General features: G+C 42.5%; 1 protein-coding gene across 4 annotated transcripts in view; it reads right to left on the bottom strand.

Moving 5' to 3' along the window:
- MKNK1 (MAPK interacting serine/threonine kinase 1) overlaps nt 1–22,548 on the bottom strand; it is a 36,857-nt gene extending 14,309 nt beyond the window's left edge. For 2 of the 4 annotated variants that reach the window (XM_038413307.2, XM_038413308.2), the window contains exons 1-7: nt 22,296–22,548; nt 17,173–17,235; nt 11,626–11,731; nt 7,014–7,115; nt 6,008–6,105; nt 4,332–4,411; nt 3,034–3,107 (exon numbers count right to left, since the gene is read on the bottom strand). In XM_038413307.2, coding sequence (XP_038269235.1) covers nt 3,034–3,107; nt 4,332–4,411; nt 6,008–6,105; nt 7,014–7,115; nt 11,626–11,731; nt 17,173–17,235; nt 22,296–22,301 — 529 coding nt within the window. In that variant the 5' untranslated portion in view covers nt 22,302–22,548. Of the gene's footprint in view, nt 1–3,033; nt 3,108–4,331; nt 4,412–6,007; nt 6,106–7,013; nt 7,116–11,625; nt 11,732–17,172; nt 17,236–20,243; nt 20,353–22,295 lie in introns of those variants that run through there. The other 2 variants (XM_043520243.1, XM_043520244.1) reach the window with 1 other exon arrangement.
- Between the last annotated feature and the right edge of the window lie 711 nt (nt 22,549–23,259).

Below are 23,259 nucleotides of genomic sequence, written 5' to 3'. Positions count from 1 at the left end.
TGGTAACTAGGCAATATTTACAGAGAAAGCAAGCCTCATTCTAGCTTGATAGAAGGATACAAAGACTCTTGGAGCATTTGAAATAGCATTGCAGGGCCTGAGGAAGCCTGCTCTCAGTACATATTTCTATCATGCACAAGCTCTACCTTGCTAATGACAAGGGCTTCTAGTTTGCTAAGTCTTGCCCCTTAATAGTCTACTGTTCAGAGGGTCTTTCCTGTAGAGTTGTTAGATACATCTTTAAAAAAGCAAATTAGCTTTTTTGTCTTTTTCGTCCTTGTGGAAAAGCTCCTGCAAACTTTGCAGGAGGCCAATAAGCAAAATGTTCCATGTTACTTCAGGTATCAGTTTCATTCAGCAGAACACCGAAAGATTTTTTTAAAGTTTATTTTAGATATCTTTTTGTATACAGGTAGTCTGTTAGCTCTTCTCAAAACAGGAATTAGACTGAATAGTGGTGAGAATAGAATCAGATAGTTCCTAGATCCAGTCCACAGAGAATGCATGACTGAGGGAAAGCCACATGTGGTCATCCTCCAGATGTTACATATTCAGATTCATGGATTCCAAGGCCAGAATGAATCCCTGTGATCATCTACTCTGACCTCCTGTATAGCACAGGCCACAGAACTTCTCCATAATAATTTCTACAGCAGTTCTCTTAGAAAAATTGCCTGTGATGGACAAGCCACCATGACCCTTGGTAAATTGTTCCGAAGGTTAATTACCCTCAATGTTAAATATTTACACATTATTTCCAGTCTAAATTTGTATAGCTTCCACTTCCAGATCTGGTTAGACCTTTCTCTGCTAGACTGAAGAGCCCATTTTTAAATGTTTTCCATGTAGGTACTTTTAGACTGTAATTAAGTCACCCCTTAATGTTCTTTTTGTTAAGGTAAACAGATTACACTCCTTGAGTCTATCACTATAAGGCAGGTTTTCCTATCTTTTAATCACTCATGGCTTTATCAACTTTCTTCTTGAATTGTGTACAACAGACCTGGACACAGTATTCCAGTTGCAGTCAGACTAGTGCCAAATACAGACATAAAATAATCTCTCTACTTGTATGCAAGTTCATTCATCCCAGGATTGCATTAGCTCTTTTGGCCACAGTGTCACGCTGGGAGTTCATGCTCAGTGACCTGAAAAAGATTTGGGGGTTGTGGTGGATAGAGTCCCCCATCCTATAAGTATGGCCTCCATTTTTTGTTCTTAGATGTATACATTTACATTTTGATGTACTAAAACGCACATTTGTTTGCTTGCGCCCAGTTTACCAAGAGATCCAGGTCGTTCCGTATCAGTGACCTGTCCTCCTCATTTTTACAATTTCCCCATGTGCGTCATCAGCACTGATAAAATTTGTTATGTATACTGTATCATTTGTTCAAAAGGGACTTTTGGGAATGGAGAGAGAAGACTTTTAGGATGCTCTGGAATGAATGAATAATATGTACTCAAAATTCAATCTTGTTCCACATTCAGGTGGGTTAATCATGTAAATTAAGGAAAAAAAAGCTAGATTTAAACATAAGCAATTTAGACATTTTGTTTAAAAGCTCCAGGGCAAAGACAGTGGTAGTAGTTGAGAGTCTGTTTAACCAATTACCACAGTCACAGTAAGGCATGACTGCAATAGGAAAGTGCAAGTTATGCAACCCTCTGGCTAACTGCACAGCCACATAGCTTGGACAATGAAGTCCCATACAAATATATTTGTAAAGTGATGTGAGAGCTGAATACAACCTTGCACATAAACCAAATTATAGTCAGAGGTGCCAGACACACTGCTGAGGACAAAACCAATATCTGATGGAGTATATGTAGTGTTGCATGTCAGGCATAGGAAATTAGAGCTTCACTCCTAACTCACATTATTTCAAGCGCGTTTCAATGGTACTAGTTTAAATACACAGTATAAAACTTACACACAGAGTTCAGATCCCAACGTTAGCTGGGGATGTGGGCTGAAGGAGCGAGCCCCTCTTGTAACTCAAATACACCCACACACCAACCCAACTGTTACAGGAGCTATACACACAGCCCCTTTATTACACTCTGATAAAATGGGTTACAAGTTATTCGGGAAGAGCATGGAAGGAGGGAGGGAGACAGAAAGGGGACTCATGCTTTCAAAGCATGCATTTAATGTAAGACCATTCCCATCTTCTATTTGAGATGGGCCTTATTTAATTAAACTTGTATGGGAAGACTGCAATTCCCGCAAAAAAGAGAATTCAACATCAAAGAGTTTGGGGACATCATCAGGCAGCATTTTAAAAGAACAAGAGAAGCATCTTACTTTTTGAAATGTGTCATTACTACTGATGTTTCAAGGGAAAATTTGTATCTAGTGTTTTGCTAAAGAACACATATACCCCTAGCACTGTCTCCTGTCAAGCACCACTTTTTCCTGACAAGCAGTGGCAGAAAGCACACTTCCTTGTGAGGTGGTTAAGACATCCTCCTTACTAACCCATCAGTTTCCATGTTATTGAAAACCAGTGCCCAAGCATGCTTAATTAGACAAGTCCTCAAAAGACTCATAAGCAAGCTGTTACAATTCAGTGTTCTAAGCCAGAAGCAAAGTATTATTTGCAACAGTTCCCCATACCCTTCCAGAAAAATAATAAGTCACTGAACATCTACATCATATTATTAGGAGGTAAAGTGCTGCCACAGAGAGTGCTGTGTCAATGTGACAGCATGACATCCGGAGGTGTCTGGATCTGCTAAAATCATGCAAAACGTTTCTGAAATTTCATCCTATTTTCCCCCTTTCCCTATGGAAACTATTTGACTTGATAATTATACTCCAAATCTTCCAGCCTAACGAAGTTGAACATTTCATTATTTAACTATAAAGCAGAAGATATGTAAATGTATGATCAGTTACATCAATATGCACCTTATCATGCATTTAAAATAAATCCTTCATCCTGTTTTAAAAAGTTCTCTTTAAAACACTGAGACAATGATAGATCAAGCTAACTCTTAATAAAAATGCACAAATTTGATGTACAGTACCTCCTCGCAATTTCTCAAAGACAAGGTAATACCTTGTGTCATCTTCAAAAAATTCTATTAGCTCCAAAATGTTCCTTAAAGAGAAAATAAAAAACAAGCAAACAATGGAAAAAGTGTGTTAAATATATTTATATATGCGCTAAAAATATGGAGTGCTAGAAGTAACCAAAAAATGAAAGTACTAATTGAGAAATAGATTATTTTTGTAGCCTGTGGGATTAAAAAAATTGTATGTTCACCTTACACCAGACAGATTCCACTACTTAAATTTCACATCACTGAAACATAAAGCAGTCTACTAGGCAGGGTTATAAAAAGAACAGCTGAATGGCAACACAGAAAAGTGAGCTGTAATAGTTTGCAGTTAATAATTTGGAACAGCATGTCTGTCCTGAAGGCAAGAACAAAAATAATTACTCGCCATTCTTCTCCTCTATAAGTCATAAAGTGGAACTTAACACTGCTTGAAGGAGACAGAAACATCTATCTGGTAGACTTTGGGCTCAGTGTGATAACCAACAGGTCACAACTAAGTGTTGCTTAGCTAAGCTGTGTTCATTGCGGCAGAAAGTATAAACATCCCTTGTTGCCTTATGAATTACAGCACACAAGATCAGCCTGCATTTAAGTAAGTATGAAATTCATGCTTTGCACATTGTCATGAAAGTTTCATTTTTTAAATCACTTACGTATTGGATGCACATGCATTGTTAGGTGCATACCAGAAATGGAGATACGACACGTCGCTCAAAGAATCTAACAAGTTCTACCAGTTGTTTTAGAAACGGCCTTACAAAAGAAGTTGTAACACCAGGCAGTATGAAAAAGATGCTTAATGAGGTGGTCATTCTTTCAATTGCCTTTGATAACTCAACATTATCTCCATTTTTACAGTATTTTCATGGTTAAATGTGTTTGTACAGAGCTTGCCACAGTGGAGCTGTAATCCTGCTGCTGAATAAATAATAAGGAATACTACAAATATTAAGATAATAGTATTTAAGGTCATTTCAGACAAATATGGGACTTTAAAAATGTTATTGGAATGAAAGCCATTTAACATTCAAACCCATTACCTCCATGCTGATCTGGCTGCTAATAAGAGTTTTAACATTTCATTTTTCCCCCCCAATATTTTCTTAAACTTTCAAATAAAATGTAGTAGGCATGCGAGTTACACACCCAAAACACTAAGGCTAAATTATAATTGATATGGGGGAGAAAAATGCACTTCTGTCTCTTCCTACACCACCAGTTCTGAGAGACACCTGTTAAAGACAAAAATAAGCAATACTTACTTGTTACCCTGACATTGATACAATGTTTCTACTTCACGAAAAACACGACTCCGACTGTGTCCGGTATTTTTCTCAATTATCTGTTAAAAGAATTGGAATCTATATTTAAAAATGGCTCTGTGGCCCACATGTACAGTTCTGGCTTTGGGTTCAGAGGTCCTGGGTTCAAATCCCGTCATGCCCTGTCCCAGGGAAATATCCATGGCTTGTCTAATTTCACATGTGAAGGCGTTAGTCACAGCACTTAATGCAGCACTGGGAAGCATTCAGATACTGCAGTAATGAGGGCAATCTAAGAACTGGAAAAGAGTAGAAAAAGGGACATTCAAAACCCAATTACCACATTTTAATTTTCTGTGGCCGGAAAAGGAAATCCTTTTGAGTTTTTACAAGAAAGTTTTATGGCATGACTCAAATCTAGCAATCAAAAGAGAAGAATTGGTTATTACAGGCATCTAATGACGCAGTTTTGACTTCATTCCAAGATGAGAGCTGGTTAGTTAATTCAATAACTTAGTCAAGTGTGATGCGTTCACAGATCTGAGCAAATCTTTAATACCAGGAAGCTGCAATAGTTTTGCACTTCAGGTACTGCTCAGTGGTAAAAACAAAAGGGTGAGGACTAGAAAGGCAAGGATGTTGCAAAAAAGTTGCAATTAAATAGATGTGTGGGCTAGAAGCTTGTGAAGTAGCTACAGGCTCTATCACTAGCTATACCCAATATTATAGTTTCTCACTTTCACAAGCACAAAATTCACCCATAAAAAAGAAAAGCTCAGAAGCCAATATTATTGGTGAGGTATATACCTTAATGTAGTTTATTCATAAAATTGTTAATGCTCTAATCTCAGTTTTTAACTTCAACAAATCAAAAGATAAAGGCTTTCAGTATCTACAGGGCCAGATTTTTAAAGAGGCTTCAAAACAGTTTCCATTTTTGTGTCTCCAATATTGTGTCACAAGTGATTAGTGTTTAGACAATCAGGTAGTGAAGTGTCTAGATATTATCACTTTCACTTGCAATTAATCACTGCCTCAAAACTACAGGCACAAAATGTTTCTCTCTATAATCCCAAGGTTGGTGCCATTAAAGAGTTTGTTGCATCATAGCATTTACCTTTACCAAGGTATTTCCTATACTTAGGATGGGAAAGAGCAATAACTATAACTATAGTGGTTGGTGGTGCGCTCTGTACACTGAGATGCTCTGTCAAAAGCTCATAGCTATTTAATAGGCCACCCTGGACTACCCTCCAATCAGAAAGATTGGAGCGCTGTGGCAGATGACAAGCTATTCAAACAAGTTGAAGAAAAATGCTTCCGATGGACCTTTTTGCCTCCACTTTCATAAATTAAAACACCAGCTGTTAGAATTCCATTTAAAATAGGACGGAAAGGGAAGGCAGTGAAGTCTAACCATTATATGGTATATTATTGTGTGAACTCTGTCCACTGCTAAAATATTTCAGTTCATTCCAGAGGGCATGGTATGGAATGTCTATCAATGCTACTTATCACTAGAACAGACTTTTTTTGGGGGGGGGGGGAGTGTGAAATAAACAGAGCTTTATGTATTTCTTACTCAATTATTGAAGATACTCTATCATTGATTCAGCGTGAGGAACAAGATATGCAGACACAAATGAAAACACTCCCTCCTTGAATACTATACTTACTTTTACTGCATATTCTTGCCCATTTTGCAGACTAACAGCACCTTGAACCTTGGCATATGCTCCCTCACCAAGGAGCTCAGCAGTCAGCTTGTACAAGTCTGCCAGAAAAATCAGCACAAAGCAAACATTAGCAGAAGCATTTTGGTGAATTGTAAAGACAAGCTACTGTTGTGATGAACACCCCTAATACAACAGCAACCATGAGAACTCCCTTGGTAATAAACTGGGGAAGTTGTACTTGTGCAGCATTTTCACTTAGATGCATCAGCTTTACTTGCGCTTCAATTTTTATCTGTTCTGATTGCCACCCAAACAACATGGAAATGGATTTCCTTGTAGGAATGAAACTGCAATCCTATTAATATTAGGAAGTGTTTCTAACTCAATGAATGCTGGAATCTCAACCACTTTTCCTATGTTCTCAGTATCTTACTGAATGAGGGATTCGAAAATTAAAAAACAGAGGGCTGATTTTCTAAAGAGGGAAATATTTCATCATTTCTTAATCAGAAAATGCTCTAGGTTTAGAAATCTATAGAATAAATACTTCCTGAATTTAAATATTAAAGCTAAAATGATATTTAGGGTAACTATCTCAAGTTTTTGGTTTTCACTCAATGCTATTTTTCGCACAGGGTTCTTTTTTTTTTTTTATTGATCAGTTCAGTTACACTGAGCTGTTCTAAAATGGTTTACATATACAGGTACATGTTACTTAATAGAAACAGTTTGTATGCAAATATTCTCAAAAAACAAACACTTGTTTAGATGTTCTGCACCATGCCCATTCTAAAAACAAATTTACAATGGAAATACAAAGGCAAAGAGCTCACTACAAGGCATAAAGACACTGAAGACTAAAGGAAACAAGTGATGAAGAAATAAAAGATGAAGCCGTGTTAATTTTCACTGCACTGGTGATCAGCAACTGTTTTGCTTAGAAAATTGAAAGGGCCCAAGAGGATACAGACATTATAAATCAGAGGCACTGCAAATTGACACCAACCTTCAAACTTCCCTGGGAGATGGTCTGTGGCTCTGGTCCTCCTCTTTTTTTTTTTCTTTTTGCCATTATCTACGATGGTGAGAGGCTGACTGCTGACCATCTCTGTGTGGCAGAACAAAGGCAGCGTAAATAAACCTACCCTATGTTAGGAGGAAATCAACATGGGTTGCATATGTGCTCCTAAACTAACCAAAATGTTCACTGCTTTTCTTCATCATTATAGGCGGACATCTCTCCCCCAAAATCAGAAGAAAGCAAAAAAAAAAGACAAGACAATTTGGATGCTAATTAAAAACACACATGAAGTAGTACTGGTTTGATAAGTAGGACAGAAATACAAGCAATTAGCATGCAGCTACAGTGAAAGTAGCTCCTATTCCTGCTACCATGGTATACACTAAGTCAGCCCTGCAAACAGCACTGCTCAGACTGCTGCAAGAGCCACCTGCATGTCTCCATCACCTAATAAAGATCGCAGGGGTTAGCAGGATTCACAGCAAGTACATAGGTGTTGGCAGAGAGCTACAACATTTTTCAATACTTTTTCAAGTCCTTTTGTTTAAAAAGAAAAGGGGTTCCTATAGCAGGAATTGGGAAGTGGGGGAGACAAGGAACAGGAAGGCACAGAGGGCATGGCTACACTTGCAGATGTAGAGTGCTGAGAGTTAAACCCACCTTCGGAGAGCGCAGTAGGGAAAGTGCTGCAGTCTGTTAACACTGACAGGAACAAGCGCACTGGCGTGGCCACATTTGCAGCGGCATTGGGAGCGGTGCATTATAGGCAGCTATCCCAGCATGCAAGTGACTGCAACGTGCTTTTCAAATAGGGGCGTGGGGTAGAGTGTGTTGTGTGTATGTAGGGGGGAGAGAGAGTGGGTTTTTGGAGTGCTGAGAGTGTGTAAGCATGCTGTCTTGTAAGTTCAGATCCCCCTCACCCTCACACCCTCCCCCCCCACTCATTCAAAGCAAACAGTAAACGTTTGCTTTTTCTCAGAGTCTCTGAAACAAAAGGGAGCTTTCACCCAACCGGCATTTCCGCATTTCTGCCCTCGATTTCACAACAAATGACAAGAGTGGCCACTTGTCTTAAGGGGATTATGGGACGTTTCCAGAGGTCAAGCAGAGCGCAGTAATGCAACATCTTGTCCACACTGGCACTGCGGCGCTCCAGCTGGGGTGCAGCAAACATTATTCCACTCACCAAGGTGGAGTACCAGCAGCGCTGTAGCCGCAGAGTCAAAGCGCTCTAAGAGCCTTGCCAGCGTGGACGGGTAGTGAGCTAGGGCGCCCGGGGCTGCTTTACTGCGCTGTAACTCGCAAGTGTAGCCAAGCCCAGAGAGTCTCAGACTGGTGGGAAAAATGGAGGAATGAAGACTAGACTTGTAAAGACAATTAAAATACCAAATCAGACTACTATTCCATTTAGGTCATTCCCCAGCTCTGACAGTGGACATGCTTCACAGAAATGTGCAAGGCATAACAATTATGCAATAACCTGTCCATAGGGGATGTTTGTTTCTAAACACAGATCAGTTGTTTGCTTGCTTATGCCCTGAAACACATACCCTTTTTACATTTTGTTCTCATGTTATGCAACTGTGGATTTTACCCCTATCAGTGTCTAGTCCTCATTACCTTCTTATTATGCCTTTGTTTGGACTCAATAACCTCACTCACTCCGTGTCATTAATTTGCATTGTGTATAAAAAAAACCACCACACATCCTCTTGTTCTTGTACTATGAGAATGGGTAACTAGGAGCATCAGATTTCCCTTTTCTATGCCATTCGTTATTTCATATACTTGTATCATGTCCCCTTTTATTAGTCTCCTCTCTAAACAGGCCTAATCTTTTCAATGTCTCTGCACGTGTAAGCTTTTCCATGCCTCTAATCATGTCTATCCATGCTGACAGATACCATGCTAGCTAAAATCAGTGTTCAAACGGATAAGTACTGTTTTGCCATAACCTTGTCAACCATTTTCCTGAATTCTTGTAGGTAGGATTCCTAAAGAATGAAATGCAAATAATTCACTATTTTACTTTACATAAATAAAAAAAAATTTTTTTTTTTTTTAAAAAACCCATAACATGCTGCTGTGTTGTGCCACAGAAAAATTCCTGTAGGAGGTATAATTCTGAGCATATTGGCAAAAGGAAGCAGAGTAGAAGTTAAGGGGATATTGTCAACTTCAATCTTTTTTACTTAATTAACCAATTTTTAAAAAGACTCGTTTCTAATGAAGCACCCAATAAATAATACATCTTTTGAATTATTATTGATTTTAAAATAAGGATTTTTCTGCTCTCCAGTGATGTTTGTAAAGGTCTTTTCAGAATAAGATGCTATGCAAGTTAAGAGTAAGAGACTACACAAAGTGCTGTCAAAGGCACAAAATAAGATGAAATACAGAGAAAAGCATTTTTCCTGCCAACACCTTTCAGTGATAGTAATTATGGGAGTCTCTTAACTGCCAAATGTTGTATACAAAATTTTCAGACGAGAGTGATTTGGAAATTGGTGAAAAATCTGTGTCGCTTTAGAGCCACTCATTGAATTACTTAATGCATCACTCAAAGCCACAATCATCTTTCAGTCTCTCATCTTCAGATCAATGTTACTTTAGATACACCCTAATGAGACTGAAACCCAAGCTTCAAAGAGATGCTTCTCACACCAGAAAGTAAACTAGTCATTTAAATACAAGTTGAATTAGTGAAAAGTTTACACTTTCAACTTGTGTTCTGTACTAAATTTGTGCAGAAACAGGGACACAAGATTTGTTAATTAGCTTTTTGTTTGGCCTGTGATCTGATAAGGATACCTCTGTATGAGAACACTTAGTTTCGTTTTCTTAAAGTTGTTTCAACAGAAAGGAGGAAGCTCGGTGCAGTCTTGTTCTCATTAGTCACTCTGTTTTGATTAAACCACCCCTATGCTTAGGCCCAAGTAGCAATTTGAACGACATGAGAAAACTCCTTTACCCCAGCAACTTGTTTTGGGGTCTCACATCCTTAATGGAGTATACTTTGGAGTAAGTGTTAAGAACAAGCCTTCACACTTGAATGTTCCCATTAACTGTCGAGTCTTACAAATATATCACCCATTTAATGGTAATGGTTTCAGAGGTTTAACCTTCTCAGACATGACTCCCCTATCTTCCCAGCAGTTGATCCTGGGCCTGGTATTGGAGGGTCTAGAAAAGAGGTTCTCAAACAGTGGGTCGCAACCCCATTTTAATGGGGTCATTAAAGCAGGTGTTGGCCCTGGGCCCTAGCAAGTCTGAAGCCCAAGCCCCACTGCCTGGGGCTGAAGCTTAAGCCCCATCGCCCAGGACTAAGGTTACATGCCCACTGTCCAGGCAGAAGCCCTGAGGCTTCAGCTTTAGCCCCTCCCCAGCCCAGGCGGTGGGGCTCAGTTTTCAGTCCCCCCTCCTGGGGTACTGTAGTAATTTTTGTTGTCAGAAGGGGGTCAAGGTACAAGGAAGTTTGAGAACTGCTGGTCTAGAACAGTATAGACTAGCTCCTGCTTCCACTGAAATCAATGAGAATTCTTCCACTGACTTCAGCTGGAGCACTCTCAGGCCTTCTGTCAACAATGAAAACAAAGACATACTATGCCCACTGACAAGAGGTGACAGAATCTGAGAGAAACTAGGATTCAAACTCTCATTTTCCCTTCTGTTGGGTCTAGGCATTGCAGCTCTCATTCAAGCCAAAGAGGTGAAGCTCTCCTCTCTAGGTGTAATACAAAAGGACAACAGAACAAGCTAAGGGGAGAATACATTTTGTAGCAGCAATTCTACCTGAGCCTCAAGTACTGCTGCTCTTGTAAGTGCTAGGGTCAGCAAGCCGGCCGGCCGGCCTGGAGTTAACAGTTAAGGTGTGTTAACCGACAAGACTGATGCTTACCGGTTAACCTTTTACATCCCTAGTAAGTGCCTGCACACAGGTAAACTTGCTTAGTATTAGAGCCAATGTTCAATACATACAATATTTAAAGTCCTCCATGGAATAGTTCCTGGATATACGAGAAAAGCCTTTTTCCACAACTATGGCCTCCTACAATACCTATCAGGTTTCAGAGTAGCAGCCGTGTTAGTCTGTATTCACAAAAAGAAAAGGAGTACTTGTGGCACCTTAGATACTAACAAATTTATTAGTACACTGTAGCTCACGAAAGCTTATGCTCTAATAAATTTGTTAGTCTCTAAGGTGCCACAAGTACTCCTTTTCTTTCTACAACACCTATGTTCCACTGGATCAATGAATCCACTGACAAGAAGAATGGCACTCATGAGTGCCGAAGACAAAATTTCAGAGAGGGGGGAACAACATCACAGAACACACTACCAGAAAAGGTAAAAAGGACCATAGTTTTGCGTTAAGTTCTGGACGCAGTGAAACCTACCTGTTGAAATAGCTTCCCCACAAATAAGTACTCCTCTCTCTATGCAAAAAACCCAAACCAAAAAAGCCTTGATTCTAATCACCTGGGTTGGAAAGACAGGGATATAAAATTATTTTTCTTTAAAAAAAAATCCTGCGGGGTAGTTGGGTATTACAGCGATGAACACCAGCATAAGAACTTGAGAGAGAAAAAGTGGATACCTGGTCTGCGTTGGATTGACTTCACTGCAAGAAGGGAGTTTGGGTAGACAGGCGGATTACCATTTGCTTCAAAAACCGGACTTGCTGAAGTAGGATTATTTTGTAACTAAAAAGAAACAAAAGCATATTTAGATTCACAAATCATTTACCTTTGTTATTTATATTACAATAGTGCCTAAAGGATCCGGAGATTGGGGTCCTGTTGCTCTAGGTTCTGTACAGACACACAGCAGAAGGAGACCTTGCAATCCAAAAATAAGCATAGAATCAGACTCACAAAATATTAGGGTTGGAAGGGACCTCAGGAGGTCATCTAGTCGAACCTCCTGCTCAAAGCAGGGCCTAATCCCCATTTAAATCATCCCAGCCAAGGCTTTGTCAAGCCTGACCTTAAAAACCTCTAAGAAAGGAGATTCCATCATCTCCCTAGGTAACCCATTCCAGTGCTTCACCACCCTCCTAGTGAAAAAGTTTTTTCCTAATATCCAACCTAAACCTCTCCCACTGCAACTTGAGACCATTACTCCTTGTTCTATCAGCTGGTACCACTGAGAACAGCAGAGCTCCATCCCCTTTGGAACCCCTTTCAGGTAGTTGGAAGCAGCTATCAAATACCCCCTCATTCTTCTCTTCTGCAGACTAAATAATCCCAGTTCCCTCAGCCTTTCCTCATAAGTCATGTGCAAGGCAGAAAGACTGTATTCCCACGGGGAGCTAATGTACAGTGAGCTTAAGTGAACTGCACAAAGTCACACATGAAATCAGTGACAGACCTGGGGAACTGAACACAGATCTCCCAAGTCTTGGGCCATCCCGGGACTCTAGAACTCTGCCTTGTTGAGCCAGACATGCTAGCCTTCTGCAACACAGACCCAAGTCTGGTCCCCAAAGCTGCAGATTAACTAAAAACTGCTCAGCAGGTTACTTGTCTTCAGCACCCAGACACCCAGTTCCCAATGGGATCTAAACCCCAAATAAATCTGTTTCACTCTGTATAAAGCTTACACAGGGTAAACTCATAAATTGTCCGCTCTCTATATGGACAGAGAGATATGCACAACTGCTTGCTCCCCCAGGTATTAATCACTTATCACTTTTGTTTATTAATAAACCCAGAGTATTATGTATAAAAAGTAGGATTTAAGTAGTTTCAAGTAATAAAGTAAGTCACCAAGAAAAATAAAGCAAAAACACACAAGTCTAAGCCTAATACATTAAGAAACTGATTACAGTTAAAATCTCACCCTCAGATGTTCCAATAAGCTTCTTTCACAGACTAGACTTCTTCCTAGTCTGGCCCAATCCTTGCCCCTGGTACAGTCCTTGTTAGTTCCAGAAGACATCTTAGGTGGAAACTAGGGGTTTTCTCATGACTGGCAGCCCTCCTTTTCCTACTCCACCCCCATTTGTAGCTTTGGCATTACGCGGGAATCCTTTGTGTCTCTTGGTCCCCACCCTTCCTTCTACATGGAAAAGCACCAGGTTTAAGATGGATTCCAGTATCAGGTGACATGGTCACATGTCCTGTGAGATCCCAGCCTCCATTCTTCCAGGGCTGGCCCACACGTACTCAGGAAGGTTTGCAAGTAAACAGAGCCGTTTACAGGTCATTGATTCTGAAACACCCTTAAAACTTAATATGTTTACATCTTATTCTTCTAACTCCGGACATAGAAATAATACATGCAAACAAATGGGATGAACACACACAGTAGATCATAACCTTTGTAATGATATCTTACAAGAGACCTTTTGCATAAAGCATATTCCAGTTGCATCATATTCACACTCATAAGCATACTTCCATAAAGCATTATGGAGGGTAACATCACAACACAGAAGGAAGGAACATACTCTTCAAATTCTGTCAAAGAAAAGGCACTGCTATTGGTCACTTATCTATACTAATAATTTGACAAATCACTCTAGTAATTAAGATTGCCTGTGGGTGGTGTAGGGAGTGGCTCAGCTATCATAGTTAGCGTTGGACTTCGGTGACCTAAACAGCATGATGAAAAATGAGACAGAAAAATATCCCATACATTCCTGACGAAATGTACGAATTTAATGTATTTTTGGACGAAATTCTGAAAATCTACATAAAGTCTGAGTAATCTGGCTCTGTGAAAAGGTAAACGTGATAAAGTCTACCATGGCCAGCTGCAATCCAGCCCAGCTGTAGCCATAATGGAAGTCTAGTGACCCTGGCTGCAGGGGGTTTTGAGCTACTTCATCAGCATAAGAATGAGTCCAATGGCCTACCCTCTACAGTTCCTCTACAATGGCCTCCACACTGCCTTTGATCAGCCATCTTCCAAGTGTACCCTGAATGGCGAGGCCAACCCTATCGCTGCTCAGCTACCCACCTCTCTTGCAAGGTAACCATGGGGTTTCTGTGGCATGGAGAGTGAAGTCCTCTCACAATGGATCAATCTCACACTTTTCAGACTAGCATAGACTGATTTTTAAAACGGATTCCTCTCATCTCAAATCTGTTGTTATTTCTTCATGATACCTGTTGGAACGCTGTTAGAGAACATAGTGAAATATAGAACAAAATATTTGCTGCTTTTAAAGTTTAAATTTCCTCTTGGGAGAAAGTCATGTACTTTTACCACAAAAATCTATTGCCACTAATTTTTCTGTAGTGGAGATATATCTATATTAACACAGGCATTAATACGTCTTTTTAAAAAATGTTATCAGAATATCAGCCAGGTAGGCAAGGGTAATTATTCCTATTGGCCAGGTGAAGAGGAAAGCAAAGTAAGGTTAAGTGACTTGCACAAGATAATACAATAAGTCAGTTAGCAAGGGCAACAAGCAAGACTTGAGGCAACTTAAAAATAAGATTGAAAACTATCAAGTTTATTTATTTTTAGGGGAAAAAATGGGAAAAACAGTGACCTGGCTGCACTCAACTGCAAATCAATATTAGGGTTGAGAAGGCATAACAGCAGCCAGTGTTTCATTCAGCAGAAAATGAATATGAGAGGGTCAGTTTCATGCAAGGGTTCCCTGGCATACCAATTGCTTCGTGCATCAAGGATCACCTCCTTTCCAGTTTCCTTCAGAGAAGTAAATACGCTGGATTAACAGGAAAGGCTGCTTAATGCTACTGATCAAGAGAAAGCAGCACTCGTTGATAAGCAGTCTTCATCACATTTCAGTAAGAATTAAGTTGCAAAGTTATTTTGGAATTCAAGAGGAGTTATTTAAAAAAAACAAGAACAGTAATAGTACTTAATTTGACTTAAGTCAATTTCTCTGAATCTCAAATCAGAATGTTGTTGAACTGTTTTAAATTACAGAAAAAATATATAGGGTAAGTCAGTATTGATGGCCACTTATGAAAGAGTAGCATTATGGGTTTTTTCTCCATTTGATTGCTTAGGGAACTCTCCGTGATCTCAGAATGAATCATCAAACTCTAATTTGGTCAGCTAATTTCCTATTACTCAAATATAACCAGAAATGGAAGCTTTTTAGGAAGTGGTCTTTGGATTTTTGGTTGCCTTTTAAAATTTCATGCATCTACAAGAGTAGTTTATTTCCTGCTCTTAAGAGACTCACTCAAATCAGATATATTTCTTACTGGAAGTTAAGCTATAAAACATACTTCCTTCCTTAGGCCGTGTCTACACTAGTGAGCTTACAGCAGCACAGCTATACCAATGCAGCTGCACTGCTGTGAAATCGCTTGTGTAGCTGCTCTATTCCGACAGGAGAAAGCTCTCCCATTGACATAATAAAACCCCCTCCACAAGCGGTGGTGGCTATGGGAGAAGCTCTCCAGCCTACATAGCATTGTCCACACCGGCATTTGTCGGCGTAACTTGTGTCACACAGAGGGGTCTTTTTTTCCACAACACAGTGATATAAGTTATAGTGACAAAAGTGGTAGTGTAGACAGCGCTACCTATAGTTGCTAATTTACAACCAATAAATATTTTAAGTACTAGAAGGTAGAAAGTGATTTTTGCTTGTATTACCTTTCTGTACTTTTAATTCTGATTCTTTAGAAAGAGTGAACCATGTTAAACTCCATCTTGAATGAAGTTGAACCATGTTGAACTCCATCCCTCCAACTTTAGGGTATACTGCCTCAATCAAGCAGTAATGATCTTTTCTGTGGTATAAAGGAATTCTCCCTTACCATAATTAGACTCCTCTTCTAAAAACAAATTCTATCATTTGTATATTCCAATAGTTTTACATTATGAAAGTTCAATGTTCTTTACAAAAAATCAGAGGTTTAGTTTAGCAGTAAGTAGTGACTAAAATATTCACTGACAGAGTTTAGACTTGCTAGAGATGGAACGATTTCAGTTTAGCATAGTGACAAAAAATTACACAGGTTGCTGAAAGCAACACATGAATAGAATTACCATTATTGTCAGTAGAGCAACTCTGAAACAATATGTAATGTCCCTCTCTGACAATCCTGGAGTTTAAAATATTGTAGTTTTCAAAATACTGGATATTTTAGGTAAAAGCCACTACTGGCTATGTTTTGCTTGTATATAAACTAGTAAAGATAGATGGGTTTCAGAGTAGCAGCCATGTTAGTCTGTATTCGCAAAAGTACTCCTTTTCTTTTTTTATAGATAGTATTTCATTTCAATACAAGTATTACTAATAGCCAAATATTCATTTACATTTGACAATTTGTAACCCAGCTAACACTACTTTACCTTTGTCATAACTAGTTTTCAACTATGGAGTCACAATGGCTAATCAATAATCAAGTTAATATTTAAAACTGAGTATTAATTTAGTATCTGACCTGAAAATTTTCAGTTTAAGGCCAACCAGCAAGATTTCATACATTTTGTTCCAATCATTTGCAGTTTAGTCAAAGGTTTTTTTTCAAAGCCCCCAAAGCATCTGGAACTGGAAGAAAGTCTAACATGGTAATGAAATATTTTTTTTTAAAATTAAGTCTTAATTTACTAGAGAGCCAACTCAAACTTTGCAATACTGATACAAATGATGACTTTTCTAAAATTTTTTAAAGTCTTTACTCAGTTACAGTTAAGAGTTAATCCGAGCTGTAGCCCACATCACGTGTACAAACAGACTTGCCACCTTTGAGCCAGTTCGCATATTACAACAACTTGTTTTCATTCATAGAATTCTTTCCACAGACAATCAGAACTACAGACATAAAAGGAGCAATGCCAAAAATATTTTTCCAGTAAGGTACAAGCTCTGGCTAGGTCTACACTTAAACCGCTACAGTGGTGCTGCTGTAGCATTTCGGCATAGCCACTCACTAGTGACAGGACGGGCTCACCATAGTTAATCCATCTCCCCCAGAGGCGGTAGCTAGGTTGACAGAAGAATTCTTAAGACTACTTTTAAAGTTAATTTTAAAAGCAATATTTTAGTTAAGAGTTCTTAAACTGTCTGCATACCGGAACAAGTTTTTCCCCAAAACTGAGAATATACAACTTCAGAATGCATGCAAGCGTCAAGGCACATGGATCAAACATAACGGGAAACTTGTCAGCAGTAAGAGTGATGTTAATACTCTATATGCTTTACCTTAGAAGAAAAGAGGAAGTTCTTCAGTTCCGCAATTTTATTTTGCCTCACAATATCCGGCATCTAGAAGGAATAAAGAACAACTTATTTTTGAAGAACGTCAAAGAGCATTCCCTATTTCCTCAGTCATCAGAACATACACTGAAAAACCCAGATGAGCTTCTACATGTAGTTTCTTTATTTGAAAAAAGCTTTTAAGGCCATTTAATTGAGCAGAAATCTAAAAATATTTTAAATCACTATTGTTTTAAAATTACATGTACAAGAGCTCCTAGCATCAGAGTGGATAAGGCTAAATTTTGGCTACTGAACAGCCTTTTGAGATAGTAGCATACTTTCATGCAGGAGTTAACAACAGTATATTGTTTGTCGTGCATTTGCTATGATTCGTCTTATACTGCTTTAAAAGAACACAAAAGATTGAATTTTTACCAGATACTAAGAGATACCTGCATTGAAACTAGACAGCCTTTCAACATGTTTCAAAAAGAAAAGCAGTACTTGTGGCACCTTAGAGACTAACAAATTTATTAGAGCATAAGCTTCCGTGAGCTACAGCTCACTTCGTAGCTCACGAAAGCTTATGCTCAAATAAATTTGTTAGTCTCTAAGGTGCCACAAGTACTGCTTTTCTTTTTGCGAATACAGACTAACACGGCTGCTACTCTGAAACCTGTCAACATGTTTCAAAGGGTTTGCAATTCTTATTTTTAAGATAGAAGAAAAATATAGTAAATACTGAACTTCAAGTAGCAGCGATTAAAATTAGGGCTGTCAATTAACCGCAGTTACCTTGTGCGATTAACTCAAAAAAATTAATTGCAATTAATTGCAGTTTTAATCACACTGCTAGACAATAATAGAATACCAACTGAAATTTATTATAAATGTTTTGGATGTTTTTCTACATTTTCAAATATATTGATTTCAATTACAACATAGAATATAAAATATACAGGGTTCATTTTATATTATTTTTATTACAAATATTTGCACTATAAAAACAACAAGAGTATTTTTCAATTCACCTCATACAAGTACTGTAATGCAATCTCTATCATGAAAGTGCAATTTACAAATGTAGATTTTTTTTTGTTACATAACTGCACTCAAACAAAACAAGGTAAAACTTTAGAGCCTGCAAATCCACTCAGTCCTCCTGGTTCGACCAATCGCTAAGACAAACCAGTTTGTTTACATATATGGGAGACAATGCTGCCTGCTTCTTATTTAAAATATCATCTGAAAGTGAGAACAGGCATTCGCATGGCACTTCTGTAACTGGCGCTGCAAGATATTTAGGTGCCAGATATGCTAAACATTCATATGCCCCCTTCATGCTTCGGCCACCATTCCAGAGGACATACTTCCATGCTGATGACGCTCATTAAAAAATAATGCATTAATTAAATTTGTGACTGAACTCCTTGGGGGAGAATTTTATGTCTCCTGCTCCGTGTTTTACCCTCATTCTGCCATATATTTCATGTTATACACATGTTGTTCCTTTTAAGAACATTTTCACTGCAGATCTAACAAAACGCAAAGAAGGTACCAATGTGAGATTTCTAAAAATAGCTATAGCACTCGACCCAATGTTTAAAAATTGGAAGTGCCTTCCGAAATCTGAGAGGGATGAGGTGTGGAGCGGGCTTTCAGAAGTCTTAAAAGAGCATCACCCCGATGTAGAAACTACAGGACCCGAACCACCAAAAAAGAAAATCAACCTTCTGCTGGTGGCATCTGACTCAGATGCAAATGAACATGCATCAGTCTGCACTGCTTTGGCTTGTTATCGAACAGAACCCGTCATCTTCATGGACACACGTCCTCTGGAATGGTGGCTGAAGCATAAAGCGACATATAAATCTTTAGCATACCTGGCACATAAGTATCTTGCGACGCCAGCTACAACAGTGCCATGTGAATGCCTGTTCTCAGTTTCAGGATGACATTATAAACAAGAAGTGGGCAGCATTATCTCCTGCAAATGTAAACAAACTTGTTTGTCTGACTGAACAAGAAGTAAGACTGAGTGGACTTGTAAAGGCACTAAAATTTTACATTGTTTTATTTTTGAATGCAGTTATTTTTTGTACATAATTCTACATTTGTAAGTTCAATTTTCATGATAAACAGATTGCACTACAGTACTGTATTAGGTGAATTGAAAAATACTGTTTCTTTTGTTTTTAGAGTGCAAATATTTGTAATCAAAAATACACAAAGCACTGTACACTTTGTATTCTGTGTTGTAACTGAAATCAGTATATTTGAAAATGTAGAAAACATCCAAAATATTTAAATAAATAGTATTGTATTATTGTTTAACAATGCAATTAATCACAAATATTTTTTTAATTGCTAGACAGCCCTAATTAAAATATCTAAAAACCAGTAAATTTTTATTTTAAACAGTAAAACATAGGGACAGGTATATTTCCCTATCTCCCTCCCCCATCAAAATATATTCTTATTAGGAAACATCAATTTGATCACAGCATGTCTTGCTATATAAATTACAGAATACCCTGAGTTTGATGCTCTCAGGGAGTAGTTATACACGAAGCAATAAGAGTCTTCCATGTTGTTTTATGTTGCAAAGATGGGGCTCCAAGACTTGAAGCTCTTTCACATAGTCCTCAGCTCCCAAATGTTCCGCTATATTGCTGTACAGTTTTATTGTATTGCTTCTCAAGTGAAAATACTAGTATGTAAAAAGAAAAGGAGTACTTGTGGCACCTTAGAGACTAACAAATTTATTAGAGCATAAGCTTTCGTGAGCTACAGCTCACTTCATCGGATGCATTTGGTGGAAAAAAACAGAGGGGAGATTGATATACACACACAGAGAACATGAAACGTGTGTGTATATCAATCTCCCCTCTGTTTTTTCCACCAAATGCATCCGATGAAGTGAGCTGAAGCTCACGAAAGCTTATGCTCTAATAAATTTGTTAGTCTCTAAGGTGCCACAAGTACTCCTTTTCTTTTTGCGAATACAGACTAACACGGCTGCTACTCTGAAACCTACTAGGATGTAGATTTACAGCAGTGGATGCAAAACACACCTTCAAAAAGTTGCTTTAGTTCTGGAGACTTTTTGGTTATTGTTGTTACAGCGCACACTGTACTTTCAGTGAAGCCCTGGATGCTTATCTTAGAACAAAAGCCGAAATTCTCCAAGATCAGAAGAACCACCAAAACCTTAACTCGGCTAGTAGAGCCCAGTGTTACCCAGAACGGTTGCCAGCTCGGTTCCCCACCCAGGGCACTACTGGCCCAGCCCAAGAACAGTCGGTGGTGAGGCTGTTGTAACCTCTGCAGCAGCAGTGAAAGCCAAACCCAAACCCACCCCGCCCTTACTCGAGCAAAACTCTCACTAGAGTTCCACTTCCTGTCCCAGCCCCCAAACTGGGGTGCCCCGGGGGAGGGACCCCAGGGGCCAGGGGGGATAAGGGGTGGGGTGGGGGAGGAGGCCCAGGCCTAGCGGGGATAAGGGAGGGGACCCCAGGGAGGATAAGGGGTGGAGGGGGACCCTGGCCTAGGGGAGATAAGGGGTGGGGGGGAAAGGGAACCCAGGGCCTGGGGGGGATAAGGGGTGAGGGAGAGGACCCCGGTCCCTCCACTAGGGTGCCCCGGGGCCCACGGGGGATAAGAGGTGGAGGGAGACCCCAGGGCCCGGGGGGGGGGATAAGAGGTGGAGGGAGACCCCAGGGCCCGGGGGGGGGGGATAAGAGGTGGAGGGAGACCCCAGGGCCCAGGGGGGGGGGATAAGAGGTGGAGGGAAGGGGACCCCGGCCTAGGGGGGATAAGGGGTGGGGCAAAGGGGAACCCAGGGCCTGGGGGGGATAAGGGGTGAGGGAGAGGACCACGGGGAGGATAAGGGGTGGGGGGAAGGGGACCCCAGGGCCTGGGGGGGATAAGGGAAAGGACCCCGGTCCCTCCACTAGGGCGCTCCGGGGCCCACGGGGGATAAGGGGTGGGGTGGGGGAGGGGGCCCAGGCGAGGATAAGGGGTAGAGGGGACCCTAGGGAGGATAAAGGGTGGGGGGAAGGGGACCCCGGGGCCCGGGGGGGATAAGGGGTGGGGGGAAGGGGACCCCGGTCCCTCCACTAGGGCGCCCCGGGGCCCACGGGGGATAAGGGGTGGGGTGGGGGAGGGGGCCCAGATGAGGATAAGGGGAAGAGAGGACCCTAGGGAGGATAAAGGGTGGGGGGAAGGGGACCCCGATCTAGGGGGGATAAGGGGTGGGGGGAAGGGGAACCCAGGGAGGATAAGAGGTGGAGGGAGACCCCAGGGCCTGGGGGGGGATAAGAGGTGGGGGAGGGGACCCCGGGGAGGATAAGGGGTGGGGGGAAGGGGAACCCAGGGCCTGTGGGGGATAAGGGGTGGGGCGAAGGGGAACCCAGGGCCTGGGGGGGATAAGGGGTGAGGGAGGGGACCCCGGGGGGGATAAGGGGTGGGGGGAAGGGGACCCCAGGGCCCGGGGGGATAAGGGGTGGGGGGAAGGGGACCCCAGGGCCCGGGGGGATAAGGGGTGGGGGGAAGGGGACCCCAGGGCCCGGGGGGATAAGGGGTGGGGGGAAGGGGACTCCGGCCTAAGGGGGATAAGAGGTGGAGGGGAGGGGAACCCAGGGAGGATAAGAAGTGGAGGGGAACCCAGGGCCTGGGGGGGATAAGGAGTGAGGGAGGGGACCCCGGGGGCCCGGGGGGGATAAGGGGTGGGGGGAAGGGGACCCCGGGGGGGATAAGGGGTGGGGGGAAGGGGACCCCAGGGCCCGGGGGGATAAGGGATGGAGGGGAGGGGAACCCAGGGCCTGGGGGGGATAAGAGGTGGAGGGGAGGGGACCCCGGGGGGGATAAGGGGTGGTGGGAAGGGGACCCCGGGGCGATAAGGGGTGGGGGGAAGGGGACCCCGGTCCCTCCACTAGGGCGCTCCGGGGCCCACGGGGGATAAGGGGTGGGGTGGGGGAGGGGGCCCAGGCGAGGATAAGGGGTGAGGGAGGGGACCCCGGGGAGGATAAGGGGTGAGGGGAAGGGGACCCCAGGGCCCGGGGGGGATAAGGGGTGGGGGAGGGGCCCCCGGCCTGTGAGGGGCTCCGGAGCGCCCCGCTTCTTACCTCCATCGCTGCCGTCCCTCTCAGTCCCCTCGCCAGGGGCAGGGGGCACCGCTGGCGACTCGCCCCGAGGCCACCACACCGCCACAGAGGAGGATGGGAGGAAGCAGCTTAGCGCAGGCGCATTGCGGAGCGGAGAGCGGCGGCGGCGGCGGGCGAGGGGGTGGGGAGGGGTGGAGATGTGCGCAAGCGCGCCGCGGAAATCGCGCGCAGGTGCACTCGCTGGCGGCGCGGGCGGGGAGCTGCTCAAGTCAAGGCGCTCTGAGGGGGAGCGCGGGAGCGGCGCGCAAGCGCAGTGCGTCCGGGCGGGGGGGGGAGGAGCCTATCGAAGCCACAGGCCACGCCCTCCCTCCTTCCCCCCCCCCCCCCCCGCAGGCTGTGGGGCCACCAGGCTCTGGGCTCAGGCACCACCCGACCCGCCCTGCCCGTGGGGTGAGGCCGTGGTCGTGGCTGACGGGTGGGGGCTCAGGGGAGGCTGTGGCTAGTAGGCGTGGCTAGTGCTGCTAGGGGGTACATAGCCATATGGGCTCAGGCCAACAGTCCATCTAGCCCAGTATCCTGTCTGCCTACGGTGGCCAATGCCAGGTGCCCCAGAGCAGGGGAGGCCAACCTGAGCCTCAGAAGGAGCCAGAATTTACCAATGTACATTGCCAAAGAGCCCCAGCCCTACGTCAGCAGCCCCCACCCCGGCCCCGCCTCCCGCTCCCAGCGCTTCCCGCCCATCCGTATCTCCCCCTCCCAATCAGCTGTTCCGTGGCGTGCAGGAGGCTCCGGGTGGAGGGGGAGGAGCGAGGGCACGGCCGGGGAGGGGGCGGGAAGGGGTGCAGCGGGGACAGGGCCGGTGGCAGAGCCAGGGGTGGAGCAGTGAGCACCCCCTGGCACATCGGAAAGTTGGCGCCTGTAGCTCCCGTCCCGGAGTCGGTGCCTATACAAGGAGCCGCCTATTAACTTCTGAAGCGCCACATGT

This window comes from Dermochelys coriacea, chromosome 8 (assembly GCF_009764565.3).
Source record: "Dermochelys coriacea isolate rDerCor1 chromosome 8, rDerCor1.pri.v4, whole genome shotgun sequence".
In the NCBI taxonomy this organism is placed as follows: Eukaryota; Metazoa; Chordata; order Testudines; family Dermochelyidae; genus Dermochelys; species Dermochelys coriacea.
Note: the sequence above shows the minus strand (reverse complement) of the source record. Positions and strands in the feature narration are given on the sequence as shown.